General features: G+C 47.0%; 1 protein-coding gene across 1 annotated transcript in view; it reads left to right on the top strand.

Annotated features, from left to right (window-relative positions):
- Positions 1-21,182, top strand: part of FBXL13 (F-box and leucine rich repeat protein 13) — a 127,773-nt gene that overhangs the window by 84,187 nt on the left and 22,404 nt on the right. Inside the window, exons 13-17 of the mRNA XM_040971222.1 lie at positions 12,652-12,750; positions 13,302-13,419; positions 13,514-13,676; positions 14,502-14,621; positions 15,688-15,814. Coding sequence (XP_040827156.1) covers positions 12,652-12,750; positions 13,302-13,419; positions 13,514-13,676; positions 14,502-14,621; positions 15,688-15,814 — 627 coding nt within the window. The remainder of the gene's footprint in view (positions 1-12,651; positions 12,751-13,301; positions 13,420-13,513; positions 13,677-14,501; positions 14,622-15,687; positions 15,815-21,182) is intronic.

Below are 21,182 nucleotides of genomic sequence, written 5' to 3'. Positions count from 1 at the left end.
GGCACCTCTGCAGGCTCCACATGGAGTTCCATCAATATCTCTTTATTTTCATGACATCCCTCCTTACGTCTTAGATGAAGCAGAAGCATCCTGGGAAAAGGGGACATGTTGGTTGACAAGCATGATAGAATTACATGGGGGTGGTGACTTCCAGCATAGCCGACCTATCTAACTGTCTTGCCTATTCCATATCAGTAGAAACTGTTATTTCCAAGGAACTTAACGGGGGACTGCCTGCCTGTGTCAGGGTCAGATAATGTTTATTGATCTGCAAGGGAAATGTAATGGCCCAGGTGAGAATCGGCCGACAAGTCTTGGCAGTTACCATTTGTTAAGTGATTGTTGTATGAGAGGTGCTGTTGAGTGCTGCACATGGATTTTCTCCTCCTGCAATACTGTATAGCATGTATGGATTCTGTCTGTTTACATAGGAGGAGACAAAGTCTCAGAGTGGTGCAAGAAGTGACCCAAGGTTGCACAGTTGGCACATGGTCCTGGTACAGTGATAGACAAGTGTTGGTTAGTATCTAGGCAGGCAGATGTCCCACGCAGCGGGTGGAAGGGGGCAGGTGGAAGGACACGGGGGATGGAGGGCAGTGTGCATTTCTCCTCCAGGTCATGAAAGAGATGGAGTCCTTCCTTGGACACTAACTGGCGTATCATGGCTTCTCCTTGCAGTAGAAAGAGAGGGGACGATGTGACAGTGAGTAGGGAGCGACTCTAAATGGAGCTTAGAATGCCTAAGCCTATGCGATGTGTACAGTGTGCTCAATGTCAACACCTACCATGCTTAATGACTAATGAATGTCCCCTCACCCTATCCCCCCCTCCTGCCCCACTCCGCTCTGCCCTACACCACCTCCTGCTTGACTGAATTTCGGATGCACTTCTCCTGATACACTTTTTCTTGATGCATTTAAGGAAACGTGTAGGCAGGTGTTTGGCTTTGGGGTCAAGGTATTTGCTGGAATGCTCTTATCCCAGCTCTGGCTCCTGACTCGAGCTTCCTGCTAGTGCAGAGGCAGGAAGCACCGCTGTTAACCCATGTGATTGTACATCTGGATGGAGCTCTGGGCTTCGAGCTTCAGCCCTCTGTCCCTTGGGCATTCGTAGAAAAAAAGCCAGCAGATGGGATCTTTCCCCTCCACCCCTTTCTTCCCCTCCTTGCCTCTCAAAGAAAAGGAAGCAAAGGCGAGGAACACATCACTCCTCAAGTAAAAACAAAGCATGGAATTGTGCATTCTTTTTCTGCCTCCTCTGAGATGTAAATCTTTTGAAAAGCTTCTTGTTTAGGGTTTTGTTTTTACAACTCTTGGGATGTTCTTCCCCCAAGGACCTGGGAGCTGTCTCCTTGCTACTTATCATCAAAGTAGATAGTCCCCTTGTCTGATCCCAGTTCCTGTGGGAGGACAGGAGCCTAACTTTGATGGGGACCAGTTAGCAAACACAGATGGCCTAATCACGGAGAAAAATAATGACTTCTTCTGGCCTGGCTGGTTGTGCACAGTATGAGATCAACCTGCTCTGCTCACTGCTTTACTGCTGGCTCATGACCCCCACATCCCAACAGCCCACACCACACACACACACACACACACAGCACATTGAATACAGGTCTTAAGCTTCTCTTTAAGAATTGGAAGAACGGGCAGAATTGGATGTGCCTGCCTCCAGGGCAGCATGGGGTGCAGCGGAGTCAGCTCCCCTCCTCCCAGAGATGGCCCCCCATCACTCTGCACCCACTCCACCACTCAGGAATGTCCACTCGTGTATTTACCTCACCACCAGTTAATGTCGAGTTGAGCTTCAACGTATAATGAGTGGAATTCTTTTCCTAGTTCTCCCTTAATTTTTAAGACTTAAATGACAAAGAAGTTAGTATCCTACATTATTAGGCAACATAATCCCTTTGTAAATTAAAAGATCTAGTTATTTTTATCAGGAAGGCAGATTTTACAGAGAGAGAGAAGGAGAGACAGAGAGAGAGAGAGGTCTTCCATCCCCTGGTTCACTCCCTAAATGGCCACAATGGCCAGAGATGAGCTGATCCAAAGCCTGGAGCCAGGAGTTTTCTCTGTATTTCCTACATGGTTGAAAGGGCCCAAGGGACTCAAGCCATCTTCTACTGGATTTCACAAGCTGGAGGCAGGGAACTAGGCGGGAAGCGGAGCAGCTGGGACACGAACCCGCACACATATGGATTATCATCACCACGGAGTGGAGGATTAGCCTACCACAGCACAGTGCTGGCCCCGCCACTTATCCTATTAAACTAAAACGAGTTATACGATACGTGTGCCTTCCATGGAATATTCTCGCAGGGACGGGGAAGCTTTTTTCTGCTAAGGGCCATTTTGATATTCACACCGTCATTCATACACCACATCGACCTGCTGCAGATGTGTGGCACTCCGAGTCCTGCTTGTGGTTGCCTTGGCAGGGGCAGGCCAAATGAGAATGCAGACCATACAGGGCATTCACAGGACGAACATTCTTCACTCCTGCATTAGAGGAAATGTCTCTCTATTTTATTCCATCGTGTTCTATGCTTGACTTTTTGGTAGCTGTCCAGTATCACAATGCCAATATTCATGTCACCATTTGTTATTTGCTCACAATTTTTTGCAGTTGTTAATGGCCTACAAGGAAAATGCCAGTCTAATCTTCATACGTACCTATGCAGTGTTTCGGTGTGGACTTTTATAAATGTAACTGCTTGAGGGTGGAGTTGTTGCACAGGCCATTTGTCAGTTTACACTTAGCCACTACTATGAAACGATATTGGCTGTTTTTACATGCACCTAGGCAGTCAGTTCTCCATTTGACATTGAAAGTGACATTTTGTTTGATTAATTTGTATTGCTTGGGTCACTTAAGATTAAACGATATCCACGCCTGTTACTTCATAGACACAAACATTTGTTCAGTGATTGTTCTTAATCTGCTGTTGCTAAGATACCTCTCGAATTCATTAAAGTTTTTCTTTCAGAGCGTGGCCCCAAATTTTTCTGTGTAATCTTTCTCAAAGGGAAAGCAATCGATATAACAACAACAACAAAAAATCCAATTTGCTTTAAAATAAGTTGAGCAAGTCTAATGTGTGCCTTTTTATTTGTCATTCCCAAAAGTTATAAAATGAAAGCTAATGCCAAAAATTTCCTAAGATCATATATTTTGAGAGAGATGTTTGATTTTCAACATCTTAAAGAAAAATTGTTGAGCCAAAAAAAAAAAAAAAAGAGTTTCTGCCTCTTCCACAGCCATCCCCATGTTGGTTGTAGCAACTCTGTGTTTATAGTTGTTTAGGCTAAAACTCTTGGCTTCCTCTGGTATGGATTGAATGCTACCACCATTCCACAACCACCCTCTCCCCACCAAATCAAAATTCAGATCTGGGAAGCTTTTTAACCACAGTATGTTAAAAATGCAACCTTATTTGGAAACTAGGTCATTGCATATATAATTAGTGAAGATGAGCCCATTAAGGGTGGGCCCTAATTCTGATATGACCAGAAACTCCAGGCGCAGACACAAGCAGAGAGGGAGCGTGCCCGCTCTGCAAGCCTGAGGAGGGATGTGGAGTGGAGCCTCCCTCTGCAGCAGCAGGCCCTGCCGACACCTTGACTGCTAACCTGGGGAATCTCAAGGTGGGCAGTGTTGAGCCATACTCTGTGGGCAGCCGGGAGCCAATGGCAGCTGCCCTGGCAGACTAAGACAGGGTCGTCCACTCTTCCTTCTGTGCCCACTCTGTCAGGATGTCCAGCTACAAGACTGCCCCTGGACCTGGCCAAGGCCACCGGCACCCCAGGCCAAGTCACCATCAGCCCTTGCCTACCTTGGTCTTGCTGCCCACCGCTGCTGCCTCGTTCAAGTCCATTGTCAATACTGTCTTCAAATGACTCTTTTTTTTTTTTTTTTATAGACAACATCTTTCCCTCTGCTTCGGCAGGGCATCCTCTTCCCTCAGAGTACCTCCCCGCCCCCACCGCCAGATTGTGAGTGAGCTGCCTGTCCTCCACCTGCTTCCTATGCATCAGCTACTGCTTCTTGTTCTCTTGCCACCTTTGCTGTTCTTGCATACTGACTGTTCCCCAGGCCTGGAATATTCTATCTATAGATGCCTTTCTTTCTAAGCATTTTATTTGAAAGGGGGCATACAGAGAGAGAACACCCATGTGGCTATAGCAGCCAGAGCCGTGCCAGGCTGAAGCCGGGAGCTGAGAACTCCATCTGAATTTCCCATGTAGGAAGCAGGAGACATGTACCTGAACAGGCACCTGCTATCTCTCGAGGGCTTTGACAGGAAGCTGGATCAGAAGCAGAATTGGAGCACAATTCCAGATACTCTGATGTGGATGCGAGCATCCCTTAACTAACTCTAGCATAGCGGCCATCCCCTCTTTCTACAGATACCTTGATGGCTGCTTCCTTTTTCTAGTCTTCCTTCAGATCTTGTGAATGGAGGAACAAATGAAACAACACCCGCTGAAATTCTCCAGAGAGACCTGTGGCGATTTCCTGTTTGTTTCAGAGTTCTCTAATATATGTCTAATTCTATTAAAATCTGAAAAATGGGAACTATGGATAGGATTAACAAACCGAATGAGAGGATCTAGCTGTCCTAATGGCTTATAAGAAATGCCGGACTGGAGGGCCAGCGTTCCTGGCTGTCCTTTCCCTCTTATCCTATGTGCTATAAATCCGAGGAGTGTCCTGTGGGCATTATGTTGGCATGGCTGCCTTCCCTTCCCTTGCAGATCCCTCAGCCTCCAGCTGTGTGCACTGTAGGGAGGTGGTGCTGTGTAGGAGGCCAGGCCTGGCTGGAACAGCCACACTCAGGCTGGGGATCAGCCAAGCTCAGACTGAGGCTCAGCCACGCTCAGGCTGAACCCCGAACAGCCTGGAAACTGGCAGCTCTCAACGTGGAGTGGGAGAAGGAGCCAGAGGAAGGGTGGACAGCTTGGACTGAGGTTCCGAATTACATGTTGACATTGAGGATTGTGAAGTTGGGCAGCGGGTGAACTTGGATTAGGAGTTTCTGCCTCTGAGCCTACTCTGTCCCCCCGCACACACACCCCTGCTCTGGGCTCCGTTGTTTTACTGGGAGCACCTCTTTGACCTTTGACTGGGCATCTCCGTACTGCCTCTTGCTCTCATTCACCAGGTGGTTTGCACTTACCCTTTTAAGGCTCTTGTCAATCCTGCCTTTAACCAGGAAGCCCTCACCGAGCTTTCCCCTGTGCATTCTCTATGTGCTCGGCTCTGTTACTTCCTTGCCGCCCCTTCCCCTTGTGAGGTCATTAAAGAAATTACTTATGCTTAAAATTATTTGAAAGGCAGGAAGACAAGGAGCAAGAGAGGGGCTGGGTTTCCCTTTATGGGTTTATTCCCAAGTGCCCACAACAGCTGTGGCTGGGACCAAGCTGAAGCCAGGAGCCAGCCAATCCATCTGGAATCTCCTACTTGTGTGAAAAAGATTCAAGCATTTGAGCCAGTACCTGCCGATTCCCAGACACACTGGTGGAAAGCTGAGGAAAGAAGTGGAGGTGGGACTTGATCCCAGGCACTTTGATATGAACAGGCCAAGCCGTGGCTCAACCTGCTACGCAGTACATGACCCCTTCTCCCCTCTCCCCTCCCCTCCATAGTGAACTTCTTGTGGCAAGGATAGAACCTTATGCATCTGTGTGTATCTGTGTCCTTAACACAGGGTGGAATACGCTTTGGTCCGTGTTTGATGAGTCAACGAAGGAATGAATCTATACAAGGGCGTGGCTTGCCAGGTGGTGCAGGTGGAGCTCAGGATGCCTGCTGGGCAGCTGAGAAACAGCTGTTAACTTCCTTCAAGCAAAGGGTTTATCCATCTCTTTTTGGTGAGGCGGAGTCTAACATTCTTCAAATTGTTCTTCAAGTTAACAGGGAGAAGAGAGCCCAGGACGCTAGAAAACAAAGTGAAAATGTGTTTCAATTCTGTCCATCATCCACCCAGTCACCAAACTTGAAAAGAGATTGCGGCCCCCCCGAAAAGTTCAGATTTGTAGTTCTTGTAACTGTTCGATCTCTCTGGGAGCACCACAACTTACAGGTGTGGACTGTGCCAGCTGGAAGGTCATTTCAGTTCTCTCTATAAATCCCAGCCTCCCGTTTCCAGAAGGCAGAGATCATGGAAGGTCTTAATTGTTCACCCTAGGGGTTTGTGGTGGAGGCGGGAGAAAGCCACAGAAGGCCTGTCCAGGAATGACTGCACTAGCCAAATGGAACGGAGACTGCAAGAACTAAACAAGATGGGACGGGAGCCTTTCTGCTCCTCTTTGCAGCAATGGAATGGTGACGGGAGCCACAAGCTGCCATTGAGGGATTTGGAATTCAGTCCTCGTTGGGCAACAGGCACAGTGATTTGTCTGTTGGCTTTTTCTATTTCTGCCTCATTTCGCTCACTTGTAGATCAGCCAGGCTGAACTGGATAACCCGTGAGGGTTTTTTTTTTTTTTTCCATTTTTCAGATTTTGTGTTTTTGTGAGTGAGTGGCTAAGCAAGATGGCTCTAGAAGGAGCAAGGCTGGGCAAAAGGATGGCGAATTTTAGTTCGAAAAAGCAGGATGTGCGATTCCTGTGAACCTGCTGGCTATTGATGACAAGAACTTCTAGGAAAGAGAAGTCTGGGTCCCTGGAATAGGGATGGGAGTGCAAGGGGAGATTTGCCAGTCTATTAGTTAGGTTCATTAGAACAATGAGAGTGTTTGAACAGTCAAACTGGTGTGAGTTAAGCACTTTGGCTGATTCCACTGGCCTGCTTTTCAGTGTTCGCTCACTTCGGTGGTTTGAAGATTCTCAGTTTGGCCTGTCTCCAGCTGCCCATAGCAGGTCACTGAACAAGCATTGGGAAAAATGCAGTAACACCTGACTCTGTATTGCTCCCACACCAGGATACAGCAGACACATAGATACCCTTGAAGCCATAGACAGTGACCACCTAGAGGAAAATGAGGAAGTGATGTGTTACGACTGAGGCCTACCCTTGATTTGCATGTAATTCACATTGTAACATTTCATTTTAGTTGAAAGGTAGAGTCAAGTCATTGACTAGTTCACTCCCCAAATGTCCACAATAGCCAGCACGGGCTGGGACAAGAGAGTGGTTGCACTTTGCAATTTGGGTAACAGTGTTTTGTGCTCTCAGATGCCATTTCATAAGGCGTTCCAATAGATAATCACTGGTCAGCCAGAGAAACCACAGTGCAAATCTTGGCTTTTCTGGGTCCATTTTTGTGTCTCAGTTTCTCTGCTAAAGGAATGCGCTGTGTCTTTTTTGCATCACACTGCAACTTGTATAAAAGGTCCAGTGTATGAAACACTTTTCATGCATCTTGAAAGGAGGACTCATAAAAATATAAATGGTTATTATATATTTTAAGATTTATTTTATTTTATTTTTTTTTGAAAAAAGGAGAGACGGAGAGAGAGATCTTCCATTCACAGGTTCACTCCTCACGTGATTGCAACAACTGGAGCTGAGCCATTCTGAAGCTAGGAGCCAGAAACTTCCTCTGGTCTCCCACAGGGGTTCAGTGGCCCAAAGAATTGAGCCATCCTCTGCTGCCTCCCTAATCCATAAGCAGGGAATTGGAGCAGCCAGGGCATGACTGGTGACCATATGGGATGCCAGCAGCACTGGCAAAGAACTAGCCTACTACCTCATCGCATTGGCCCCAAATGGTTGTTATAATTACTAGTTTGAATGTGGATCTAGGCTAACCGCATTAAAAATATCCAGAAAGAAGCACAACGAACAGCTATAGTTTAATATCCTCTGATTAATATAATTTCTTTAGAAACAAGATGTATATGGATGTTTATTACATCAGTGGTTAGCATCTGGCAGCAATTGTTAGGTCCGGAAAAATCCAACGACAAACTGATGAGTCTCAAGAGACAAAGATCATGTTGAAGTCTTGAGCACATTTTCATGCTTTCTGGAAATCAGACTTGTTGAGCTTCTACTCCTCCGTTTGATAGCTTGGGAAGTGACTTGTCACAGCAATGCACAAACTGCTCACAAAACCTCTTATCTTGGTCTGTGGACCCGGCTGAAGTAGGTAGTTGTGTGTGGGGGCGTGCGGCTATGCAGCTCCCATCCAGCTCAGTCCATCCAGACAAACAAAGCAAGCAGTGCTACGGGCCACTGTGTGCGAGGGAGGAAGGGCTGTGAAGGCAATAACACTGCATTACAAGACAGGGAAAGCCGTGAGCCATTTGGCCTCTGAGGGAGGAGGAGGAGGAGAACTGGACCAAGAACATTTTAGATGCACCAGCATGTTTCTGGCAGCTCTGAGTCACACACAGCTGGCGGTGTGCTCGCCTTGCTGGCACCTGTAGGCATCATTCATCTGAGCTTTTGATGCTTCTTTCATGTTGAAAAAGGAAACCTTTCTTTCATATCTGGGTGGTCCATATTTCTTAAAGGAACAGGAGAATCTTCCAGTGGCCATATTGACATTTGCCCCTCCACCCCACACCTGCCCCACTCCAGGAACTGCCCATTCTAATTTGCATTCTATAAAGGATTCTTTCAACATCTACTTGGGGTGCCACACTCAGTGCTGATGGCTACAGTGCTCTCTGTGCTCCCCAGGAGGGGTTTCAGATGCGTGCCCAGGTAATTCTCATACCAAGTGGAGGGTCGAGAATGCAGAGTCGGGGCTGTGGAGGTTGTGTTCTGAGATGCGAGAGGAAGTGGCTCTGCCTGTTGAGGTGACCTGAGAGGCCAGCCAGGAGAAGCAGCACACGGGTGGACAGAGAAGAGCAAACATGCCCGAAAACTTACAGAATCAACCAGTTGGCCAGGTTGGCAAGATCCCACACGAGTCAATAAAGCAGTAAACCACACCTCCTAGTATTTGAGAGCTTGTTAAACCCTCTCAAGTTTTACTGTCGAATCTGCTTGTGGTGCATTTGAAGGCATAGAGTGTTCCATGTTTTGTTTTCTTGGAGGCGTGAGACAAACTTGGCCCTTCTTTTCTTTAGTTACTAATTCTTTTTGTTAAGCCTGGCTCCTTGGAGGTCACTAAGAGGCCACGAAAGATGTGCGGATATGATTGAAGTCATCACATTACCCATGAGTCATTGGCTGTGGTGCTGAAATGAATGAAAGCAACAGCTGGGAGCAGAGCAGGAACACAGCTTGGGCCTGTCTGCCTAAGATGGACACTTGAAGTTGTCACAGGGGATCTATCTGGCCCTGGATCTCTGTCTTCCCTACGTGGCTGAGCTTGCTGTGTCAACGACACTATCACATAGGATGATTGGAGAGGGGCAGCATGGTGAGATGTTATCATCCCGTGCTTCTGTTGTACTAATGGCTTTGATGGCACTGTTGTCTGGTGCTGATGTGTTGAGAACCAGTTAGAAGTAGCTGTGATCACGAAAGGCCCTCTCCCCCAGCAGCCGCAGTAACCATTGCTTCCTAACCAATGGGGATGGGTCTCAACCAGCAGAGGGCAAGGTGGCAGGGCTCCTGCTGGAATCAGAAAGGAAGTCACAGTCAAGTGCTTTATGCCAGGGCTAGGCTGGGCTACCACTCATCTGCTTGCACCAGGCTTCCAGCTGCATGGCAAGAAATCGCCCAGATGTCATTTTCCTGTCCTGTTGAGGCAGTCTTGTCGTGGATATGTGTCCAAGACGGCAGGAGAGAAAAGCTTGTTTGCTTGTTTGGTGGAAGCCATCATTAGTGATAGTTGTGCCGCGATGAAGGACCCGGGGAATGAGATAATGGGGCGGGACTTAGAAGTGATGGCAGAAAACAATAGTCATGTCCCTGGGGGAGAAGGGCACCTTCAGCTGTGGCTCTGTAACAGCCGAGTGATGGTGATTCAGAACCATTCATTCATGTGTTCAGCATTTAGGCACGTCTACCCTGCAGTAACAGGCACTGTGGCTGGCAGTGCCTGGTGAGGAAGAGCTAGAGCACCTTTTCTTGAATCACACACCTCCTCTGTTGTCAGGATGAGGAATGCCTGACCGAGAGTCGGCCCTCAGGGCCCCCTAGTCGGAATGCTAGATTCTTTACTGTTGTAGAGGAGCAGAATGTACCGGAAGAATGGCAATAGGGACAACACTCCCTCCCCCACTGCTACCCCAGGATTGCACACCTGGCCTGGTGTTAACTGTTTCTATATGCCTTGCCTGATTTTGTTTCTCCGAGCATCTACCCCCATACATATTATGGTGACCATCTGACAGATGAGGTAACTAAGTCACAGGTTAAGCCATTCTTACCAAGTTCAAACTGTCTCCTTCTCTCTTCCTCGTCCCATGCCATTTAGGTCCCTGAGAATGTTTCTCTGTGTGTTACTCGTGGAAGATTTGCTCAAGAATCTGTGGCATTGCAATACCATGCACCTCACCCTTGCCGTGTGGGTCTCCCATTTGCTTTGCATCCCTCCTGACCCCTAGACTTCCCTTACCACTTTGACCAAGACCAGCACCCCTATGATCTTGCCTTTGGGTGTGTCTTTCCTCTGCCTGGAATCACTTCCAGATTTTGCTGTAGCCAAATTCTGCACTTTGACTAGACTTTGTCTTCTTGTGCCTTTTAATTCCATTAGCCCGTAATATTGTCCAACACAGTAGGAGATTCAAGAAAAAGAAAAATGCATGGTCATGGCAGAAGTAAGACGCGCATAGGTTATGGGGAGCAGCTATGTTCCGAAGTAAGGAGCAACGTGGGCCATTTACAGATTGCTGTTGCCTGGCAAGGCAAGGTCTGTGGCATGAGGTGATTTAAGCCCTGCCAAACGGCTCTCAATCTACTTCACGCCCCAGACAAAGCCCTTTTCTGTTTCTCTCTCTGATTAGACATGGTCATTGAGAAAGTTTGCAAAACACGGGAGTTACTCAGCAGTAATATTTGGGTCTGTTGGTTAGGCTTTGATGCCTACTTGGTTTGGTCAAACATCAGTTCAGATGTTTCTGTGAAGGATTTCTTTAGATAATGATATCAACATTTGAATGCATATGTTTTGAGTAAAAATAGACCACCCTCCTAAGTATTGGTGGACTTCACATGATAAGCTACTTCTTAAGAGAGGAGACAAGGATTTCCCAAAGAAGAAGCAACTTTGCTTCAAGATTGCAATATAGAGAGCCTGTTTGAGGGCCTGATGGAGCTAGGTAAGCTGCTGCCTGCTGTGCCTGCATCCCACAGGGGCACCTGTTTATCCTCCTGCTCCACTTGCAATCCAGTTCCCTGCTAATGTACCTGGCAAAGCAACAGAGGATGGCCCACATGCTTGGGTCCCTGCCACCCACTTGAGAAGCCCAGAAAAAGCTCCCGATTCCAGCCTGGCCCAGCTTTGGCCATCTGGGAAGTAAACCATCAGATCGAAGACTCCTCTCTCTAAATCTCCCTGTCTCTCTTTATAATTCTACCTTAAAAATAAATAAATATTAAAAACAAACAAACATCGTATCTGAGTTTCCTACCAGCAGATTTTGGATTCAGAACAACAACATGAGCTCTTCCATTAATTTCCAGTCTGGACTTGCTTAGTTCTTTTTTTTTTTTTTTAAAGATTTATTTTTATTATGTTTTTATTGGAAAGGCAGATATACAGCAAGGAGGAGAGACAGAGAGGAAGATCTTCCGTCCGATGATTCACTCCCCGCAAATGAGCGCAACGGCTGATACTATGCCGATCTGAAGCCAGGAGCCTCTTCCGGATCTCCCACGCGGGTGCAGGGTCCCAAAGCTTTGGGCCGTCCTCAACTGCTTTCCCGGGCCACAGGCAGGGAGCTGGAAGGGAAGCGGGGCTGCCGGGATTAGAACTGGCGCCCATATGGGATCCCGGGCGTGCAAGGTGAGGACCTTAACCATTTGCGCCACCGTGCCAGGCCCGACTTGCTTAGTTCTTAAAAGTGTTATTAAAATAGCTCTCTCTCTCTCTGTCCTCCTATCCCTGTAACTATTTCAAGTAAATAAATAAATCTTTAAAAATCTTTTTTAAGCAGAGCCTCATCATATAACTCAGAAATTCCACTCCCAGGAATTGAAAACTACTACTGAAGCAAATGGATATGTATGCATGCTCTTAGCTACATCACCCAAAATAGTCAAGAGGTTGAAGTAAGCCAGGTCACCTTCAACGAATGAATAAACAAAATATGGCCTAGCTAAACACGAGGCTCTCATTCCACCATAGAAAAGGATGTGGTACTCACCAAGGTTGTACAAAGTTAAGGAGCCAGCTATAAAAGGCCTGATGCTGTATAATTCTATTAAGACGGAATTTTCAGAACAGGCAAGTTGGTAGAGATGAAACACGGCTGAGCAATGCCGTGGACTGGGATGGGAGGCGGGGGAGCCACTGCTTACTGGGAGGACAATGTTTCTTTCTGTGATGAAGAAAAGGTTGGGAAGCTCGGCACAGGCCGAAGGTTGACCAACATGGGTTGGTTAATTTTAGGGTATGTGAATTTTGCCTCATTAAACAACCAAATAATCAATAAAGACTAAATTCTTTCCCTCGAATGTCTGCCCAGTTTGATGGTTTCTGTGTGAAGACCTAGGCACCAAATGGTGCCCGACCTTGGGATGATACGACCTCGATGCTTGAGTAGGTTCTCACAGACTTCTCCCGTCCTCTCCGACATGCAGATTTCAGTTCAAGGCTTCAGGAACATTGCTAGCAGCTGCAGCGGGCTCATGCATCTAACCATCAACGACATGCCAACGCTGACGGACAACTGTGTCAAAGTAGGTTGCCAGAAAGCCCGGCTCTCCTTAGTCTAATACACAGGCACGTGTTCGAATGGCTGGAGTCACTGAACAATGACTTTACAGTGGATTGCTTCTTCAAAGTAAAAAAGAAACCACTTAAGCATGTGTGGGTGCACACACGTACAGGCTCCCGGAACATTTAAGCATTTGAATCCTTCCCTACAGTAAGCAATCTTGTCTCACAGTGGGCGTATTTTTATTAGAGAACTGTGCTAGTATAAGCACAGACTCTGCGTTCTCCACGCCAAATTGGCAAGTTGGTGATTTTTTAAAAATTTTTCAGCGTGCCATTTTCTCATATGTCCTTATGTTCTTGTTCCTATGACTTAATTCGGATTCCTCTGTATGACTCAAATGTAAGTGTACCAAAATAGATTGAAATAAGTCCCATTTCCTGGAGAGTAGGACAGTTTATTCGCTGATGTGTCTGTTTTCAAAAAATGCTCAGAGAAAAACAGAATCCTCCCGCTTCCCTGGCTTAAGCCGGGCCCGTTGAGCGTGGTTAATGCCTTCATCCTTCCCGAAAGGCTTTGGTGGAGAAGTGCCCATCCATCACATCCGTGACCTTCCTGGGTTCGCCGCACATCTCTGATTGTGCCTTCAAGGCGCTCACCGCTTGCAACCTCAGGAAGATCCGATTTGAAGGTGGGTGCTGCTGTTGGGAATGTGGCAGGGCCCTGTGGCTCGTACTCCGCTGGCGTCAGAGACCGAATCCTTGCCTTTTGTCTCTCACCTGCAGGAAATAAGAGGATCACTGATGCCTGCTTCAAGTCCATAGACAAGAATTACCCAAACATCAGTCACATTTACATGTCAGACTGCAGGGGGATCACCGACAGTAGCCTCAGATCGCTTGCGACTTTGAAGCAACTCACGGTGTTGAATCTGGCCAACTGTGTAAGGTAATGAGTCATCCCGTCCGATACTCCGGAATGGTCCAGGTCCCATCGCCAACAGCTTGTTGATCGTCTCCAATCGGACACCTTAACCACGGGTTCAAACACCAGCCCCCCAGATCAGATTTTAAATATTTGTGGGAAACGTACTTATACGTGAGTCAAAGAATATACAGTTTGTCACACATCTGTCAAAAATATACAAGATATGAAATTTTATAGGAAGCTCCGGTAACTCTTACTTTGTCTATTTATTTGAAAGGCAGAATTACTGAGAGAGGGGGAACATAGAAGGTGACAGGCAGGGATATGAGAGAGAGAGAGAGAGAGAGAGAGAGAGAGAGAGAAGCCACTACTTTCCCAGGCTCCTGGTGGAACAGGAAGAAGTGCTTGGCTCCAGGCTTCAGCTCACCTTGGCTCTGACCATTGCGGTCATTTGGGGATCCGAAGCCAGGAGCCAAAAACTTCTGGGTCTCCCACCTGGGTGCAGGGTCCCAAGGCTTTGGGCCGTCCTCTATCACCTTCCAAGACGATAGAGCGGGGAGCTGGAAGGGAAGTTTAAACAGTTAGGAAATAAATTGGTGCTGATATGATATCCTGGTGCACGCAAGGCGAAGATTTAGCCACTAGGCTATTGTGCCGGGCCCTAAATGAATCTTTTAAAAAAGTCTTTTAAAAAATGTTGACAGAATATCAGCATATGGATGTCACTTGGCTATTTTTGAAATACACCGGATGCAGTAACTTATTTTCTGGTGACTTAACTCTAATACTCATTGCTATTATGAATGTGTAAGATCTCACAGGAAACTTTTCTGCTCCTTTCCGTAGGCTTGGCGATGTGGGACTCAGGCATTTTCTCGATGGCCCCGTAAGCCAGAGGCTGAGGGAGCTGAATCTGAACCACTGCGTGCACGTGGGAGATGACTCCGTCATCAGACTCGCAGAGCGGTACGATCAGACACTACGCTGCGTCTGCCCGTCAGGAGCACATTTGCCTGTAGCAAGAGATGCCAGATGGCCCCAAAGCCTCGCCCAAGGCCCTCCTTCCAGGGCCGCTCAGAACCCAGTCCAGTACTCCATGCGTCCAGCTCATAGCTGGAACTCATGCTTCGATTGCACTTCAGGTGTTTCTGCTTCATTTCACTCTGAAGTGACAGTTGTGATTTAAGTGAAAGTTGGCCATGGAGCCCTTCAGGAAGCAGCAGCCCCATCTCTCTCTCCATGGAACCTCTCCTCCGGGCACTTTTCCAAGATGTGTTCTGGCTGACTGGGTTTTCCCTTCACCTCCTTACTTGTTACAGATCTTGTACTCTGTAAAGAGTTAAACCTGATTCCTGGTGCAAACTTGTAAAAAGGAGGAGCTTAACCCTGTATCTTTAGTGAGCATTCATTCTGATACTTACAGCTGTTCTGAATGCTCATGGTTCTTCCTCATTAGAAATTGCAACCTAAATCACAGGAGCAGAGTCATGTAATAGTCCACCTCCCCTGCATCCAAGTTCGTAACACTGAACCCTTTTCTGGTCTTAGGCTTACTTTTATAGTAAGAAAAGGAAAAAAACCCTTGGTTCCTCACTGATTTTTTTTTTTCCCCCAGAGACCTCTTTTTTTGAAAGATTATTTTTAATTTTTATTGGAAAGACAGGTTAATAGAAAGAATGAGAGACAGAAAGGGAGATCTTCTATCTGATGGTTCACTCCCCAAATGGCCACAATGGCCAGAGCTGAGTCCGTCTGAAGCCAGGAGTCAGTCGGGGTTTCCTGTGTGGGTTCCTGGTCCCAAGGCTTCGGGCTATCCTCTTTTGTTTTTCCCAGGCCATAAACAGGGGGCTGGATGGGAAAGTGGAGTATCTGAGACACGAACCAGCATCCATATAGGATGCCAGGGCTTGCAGGCAGAGGATTAGCCAATTGAGCCATTGCATTCCTGTCCCCGCCATCCCCATACTTTTTATATGTTTTTGACAATGTGTTCGGAAGCTAAAATGTATTTCTTCACACTGTTCTCTTCCAGGTGCCCTAATTTAAATTACCTGAGTTTACGGAACTGCGAACACCTGACGGATCTAGGCATTGAGAATATTGTAAATATCTTTTCCTTGGTATCGGTAGATCTGTCTGGAACAGTCATCTCTAATGAGGTAAGAAAAAATATTCACTACAGCTCATGACTTATTTTTTGATAAGCTAATTATTGTCTATTTTGTAAATAGTGGTGATGGCAGCACTTAGTTTCTGAATGGTTGGATTGTAAACAAGAATGACTAGGAAAATTGTTTCTGGAAGAGTGATTGATGAAATTACTTATGAACCAAGTCTTCTTTCTGTTATAAAAATCTCAACAAAATGCTGTTGAAAGTCTTGAAAGAGCAGCGCGTGAACGTGATCGTCTCAAATCTGTTTCATCTTAGAAGTCTGGTAAATGTGGAGATAATATATTTGACATGGTTTTACGGGTATTTTTTATGGGATGCATATTCTGAAATAGTGTTTTGAGATCTAAATCTGTAGTTCAAGACTGAAGTCTAGAGACGACCAGAGTAAATCTTCACAAAGAAGCATTGCAAGGAGCTTATTGGCTGTCAGTTGTGCAAGTTCACCGTCAGAGTTGAAACTTGGGTCACGCCCACCCTGACACTCCGGGGCTGGAGAAGGACAGAGCCCAAGAGGGTGGCCCAAGGTGGCTCTGTTTCTAGGAGACTAAATGGCTCTCTTTATAGGCTAGGAGTGAGTGCGCAGGCTTCTTTTGTCATTCATTCTCTAGGAGGGACAGAGGACGGTGGCAATGAGGGGGTAGGCTTCTACCCGCGTCTGAATCTTCCTCTCCAGGTTGGGATTGTGTTGCTGAGAACAGGCTTACGAGACAGGGAGAAGTCAGTTTTGTTCCATCTGTCTTTTGCACCTTCACCATCACCTGCACTTGTTGTGTTAGGATTAGGCTGAGGTTTCTTCTTCTGCCCTGGTGTGGGGAAAAAACATCCAGCCCATGGGCCATTAAACGCCCATGAAATCATTCACTCTGGCCCTGTCCAGATGGGAACTCAAAATTCCATAAACGTATAGCCGAGCTTATTTTCAAGCTCATAATTCTGTGTGGTCCACAGATGATGTCATGAATGTCCTAATGGCCCTTGGCCTGAAGACAGGTCTCCACCCTCACCAACCCCTGGCATGGTTCCAGCTTCCCGGAGCGATCTTGGCTTTCATTTTCAACACCATCTCAAAAGGTCGCTCCAGCAGTAGGCAGGAGTGCTCACTGTCATTGCTACCCTCGGGATTGTGTCGCTCTCCCACTTGCCTTCTCAGTTGCTATGTTGGTCTACGGCCATACCACCCTGAACGCGCCCGATCTCGTCTCAGCTGCTATGTTGCCTGCTTAATGAATTGGTCCTGTGTTCAAGGAACGTGCGTGTTTCGAATACCAAGTAGTTTCCATTTTCCCTGCTCGATTTCTTTTTTTTTTTTTTTAAGATTTATTTATTTTTATTGGAAAGTCGGATATACAGAAAGGAGGAGAGACAGTGATCTCCCGTCCAATGATTCACTCCCCAAGTGAGCGCAACGGCCGATGCTATGCCAATCTGAAGCCAGGAGCCAGGAACTTCTTCCAGGTCTCCCACACGGGTGCAGAGTCCCAAGGCTTTGGGCCGTCCTCCACTGCTTTCCCAGGAGCTGGATGGGAAGTGGAGCTGCTGGGATTAGAACCAGCGCCCATATGGGATCCTGGTGTGTTCAAGGTGAGGACTTTAGCCGCTAGGCCACACCACCGAGCTCCCTTGCTCAATTTCTAACTGGCACAAAGATCACGGGGTAATTCTGATGTCGTGTTTTTCAGCCTTGTCTCCAAGAAAGGCAGAGTGGGTTCCCTTTACTCTTCTTACTCCCCCAGATCAGCCTGGAGGAACTTTCTCCTTGGTCAGGGAAGAGCTGGGAAAATTCCAGAACAGACCCTCTATAGGGGACCCAGCAATTCACTTTTTTTGTTTCCCACTGATTTTCTCTCCTCTCCTTACTCTCCTCTCCTGTCTCCTCTCCTCTTCCCCTTCCTTCTCTCTTCTCCCCATGCCTTCTTCCTGCCCCCATCCTTGTCTACCTTGGCATAGATTTCTTGGTCTAATCTGGAGATGGAACAGTGTCTCAGCAGACTACTTGGTTTTTGAAACTGTTCTGTTCTGGATCTCTCAAGGCTTAATTCTCTGAAACCCAGGTATTTTTTTTTTCCCCTCCTGGGTTATTTTCTAAGAACTCTCTAACATATGAGACATGTCACACGGTGATACGAAGCAGAGGATCGAAGCACAGTGTGGAAAATCAAAATAGAATTCCACCACAGCACTTGTGACAAGCCTGAAACCCGGAGAACATTCGCAGAGGGAATGCTAAATACCGTATCTTCGTATTTTCAAACTTTTTGGGGAGAGGAGAGGAATCAGTCTTCATATCCAAAGATGACATATTAAAATTTTATCTACTCTGTACAAGTTAAGTACTTGAGAATGTAGTCTCAAGTTTTGTTCTCTGTGCTCATTTTATTTTTGTCTTAAAAAATGGTTTCACTTGCAATTTTATTTGTTTTACTTGGCTGGCTGATAGAGGGTGGGGAGAGAGAGAGAGAACGAGAGAGAGAGAGAGAGGGTAGAGAGCCTACCTGTTGGTTCATCCCCCAGATGCCTGCGGTGGCTGGGCTGGGCCAGAGGGGGGAAGTCAATTCAGGTCCCTCCCGTGGGCAGCATCACCTGCTGTCTCCCCAGATCTGCATTAGCAGAAAACTGGAGTCAGGAGTCAAGCTGGGATTTGATCCTACAGCCACTATGAGACAATGTGCTAACCTGTAGGCCCAACATCTGCCCCCATGTGTAGCCCTTACTGAAGAATATATGTCACTTGAGAGACCCGTGAATGGGAAAGAAAGCTAGTCGCTATCTCTCAAAAGATTGAAAAATGAATTTCCTGAACATGGTTGGTTTTTTTCTTTTTTTTGTCCTCCAACTCAACCAAAACCCTGATCCAAAAAGCAAACGATTGACAATCAGAGTGCTGTAACAGCTGCGGAAACTGACCTCAAAGCGTCAGATTGAAGTGAGTCAGCCCAGATGTCAACTTGGACAGCTCAACGCCAGCCTGGATCCTAGACGTGATGAAGTGCAAGTTTGAGTGCAGACCTCACGTTCGGGATTTAGACTCAGGAATGTTACATACACTCTGCTAAGATCAGATGTTGACCTGCTGTGCTTAGAGTCAGGGTGGGGTGGGGTAGTGTCCTATGTTTTCTGATAGGCTCATTCTCAATGTTTCTAAATGAATTTTCAGTTAGAATTACACTACTTAGGCCCGGCACGATAGCCTAGTGGTTGAAGTCCTCACCTTGCATGTGCCGGGATCTCATATGGGCGCTGGTTCTAATCCCAACGGCCCCACTTCCCATCCAGCTCCCTGCTTGTGGCCTGAGAAAGCAGTTGAGGACGGCCCAAAGCTTTAGGACCCTGTACCCACATGGGAGACCCAGAAGAGGCTCCTGGCTACTGGCTTCAGATCAGTGCAGCTCCAGCCATTCGGCTGCTTGGGGAGTGAATAATCGGACAGAAGATCTTCCTCTCTGTCTCTCCTCTTCTCTGTATATCTGACGTTGCAATAAAAATAAATCTTTTAAAGAAAGAATTACACTACTTATTCTAATAATAGATATTCTTGCTGACTATGCAGGCTTGGTGCTAGCAGTACTGAAATGAACAAAGCAGACATGACTCCTCCTCTTTGTGCTGCTGCTCTGTGGGACAGGTGCTTACTAAGTCTGTGGGTGTGAGAAACTAAAAGGGGGCACATGCCCTGGCTCAGAGGGGGTAAGAAAGACCTTCTTTTTCCAATGGAGGAGAACAGCTGTGCTGTGAGCTGAAGACACAGGCCGTACAGAAACATAGCAGTGTGTGGGTATGGAAATATGTTGTGAGCCACGCATCTGTGTCTGGTCCAGTTGTGAGTCGAGATGACAAGGACCGTACTTGTATCCTTGCAAATCTTTATCTTCCAGTGGCTCTTCAAAGTGTTTAATACAGGGCAGCCAGGTGGCAGAGTGGATCAAACTGCTGCTTGCAATGCTGTTATCATGTCTAAAGTGCTGGTTCAACTCCCAGGTGCTCCATTTCTGACCTGGCTCCCTGCTAATATACCTGGGAAAGCAGCAGAAGACGGCCCATGCACCTGGGCTCCTTGCCACCCACTCTGGGAAACGTGGGTGGAGTTTCTGGCTCCTGGCTTCAACTTGGTTCAGAGCTGGCTATTGTGGCCATGTGGTGAACTGATTAGTGGATAGAAGACCTGTCTCTCTCTCTTTCCCTCCCTCCCTCCCTCCCTCAATCCCCTGCTGTCATTCTCTCTTTCATTCTGTTTCGGCTCCAAAGGATGGTTGGATGATTGGATCTGTCTCTGAGCACATGGGGAAGGATTCCTGACTAGCTAAGGAGAGTTCTCCCATTTACTGAAGACCACAGAAAGTTCCACTGTCAGGACACTTCAGTCCGTTGCCTTAGTCACCGCCGTACTTGTTCAAAGGAAAAATGAGTCAGAGGGATGTCCCAGACAATGTGCTTACACAGTGGTTTAAGAAGACTCTTTGATTTGCCCGCTTTTCAGAGTTTTCCATTATGCACAGTAGATTCTGCAATATCCCACAATTTCTTCCAGCAGTGAGAGGCTTTGCTTTGTCTACCCGCTGCTTCCCCCTACACCATGAGAAGCAGCAGATAAGTATCCTTTGAGAGAAGGAAGCAGGACTGGGCTGTATCATTGCCAACCATGAATAAGATCTGTGCTCTGAGCCCGATCGACTGGGCTGTATCATTGCCAACCGTGAATAAGATCTGTGCTCTGAGCCTGATCTGCAAGACGAGGTGTGGGTCACTTTAAAACAGTGTGGTAGATTCTGTGAAAGAAGGAAGCAGAGGAGAGCATCTCTTCACGCAGGCTGTCCCAACACAAAGGCAGGCTGGGGCAAGGGTCTTCAAGGCACGCTGTGTCACTTAGTCCTTCTGGAATACACCATGGAAAGGAGATGTTACTGGGCAAGGAGGCAGAGTCAAGTCCAAGGAGGCTGGACTTGAACCAGTAGATAATGAAGCGGCACTTAGGAAAGTTTTAATTATCCACAGCCTCGCATCTGGGGAGTGGGAGGGTAGATTGAAGGGGAGAAGAACTTGAGGGCAGGGAGAGAGTTAGAAGGCATTCTGCTGTGAATGAAAGACATGAGGAATTTACAAACTAGGTCAGGAGCCAGACCCAGTAGAAGGAGGACATATTCGAGAATACTTAGGAGGTGAAATGGAAAGAATTTGATCGTTGATTAGTTGTGGCAGACAAGTGGCTGAGGGTGGGGATGGGAGGAAAATGATCCCAAAAGAAAATACGGCCTTGGGTGGATGAACATCCTAGCCGAGGGAGCACAGGGCATGGACAACTGTGTCAGGTTTTGAGGGAATGATGGCTTCCGGTTTTTTACACTGAGGTTGAAGCTGT

This window comes from Ochotona curzoniae, unplaced genomic scaffold, assembly GCF_017591425.1.
Source record: "Ochotona curzoniae isolate NIBS_2020 unplaced genomic scaffold, NIBS_Ocur_1.0 contig_21, whole genome shotgun sequence".
Classification (NCBI taxonomy): Eukaryota; Metazoa; Chordata; class Mammalia; order Lagomorpha; family Ochotonidae; genus Ochotona; species Ochotona curzoniae.
The sequence above is the reverse complement of the archived record's forward strand: the minus strand, read 5'-3'. Positions and strand labels throughout refer to the sequence as shown.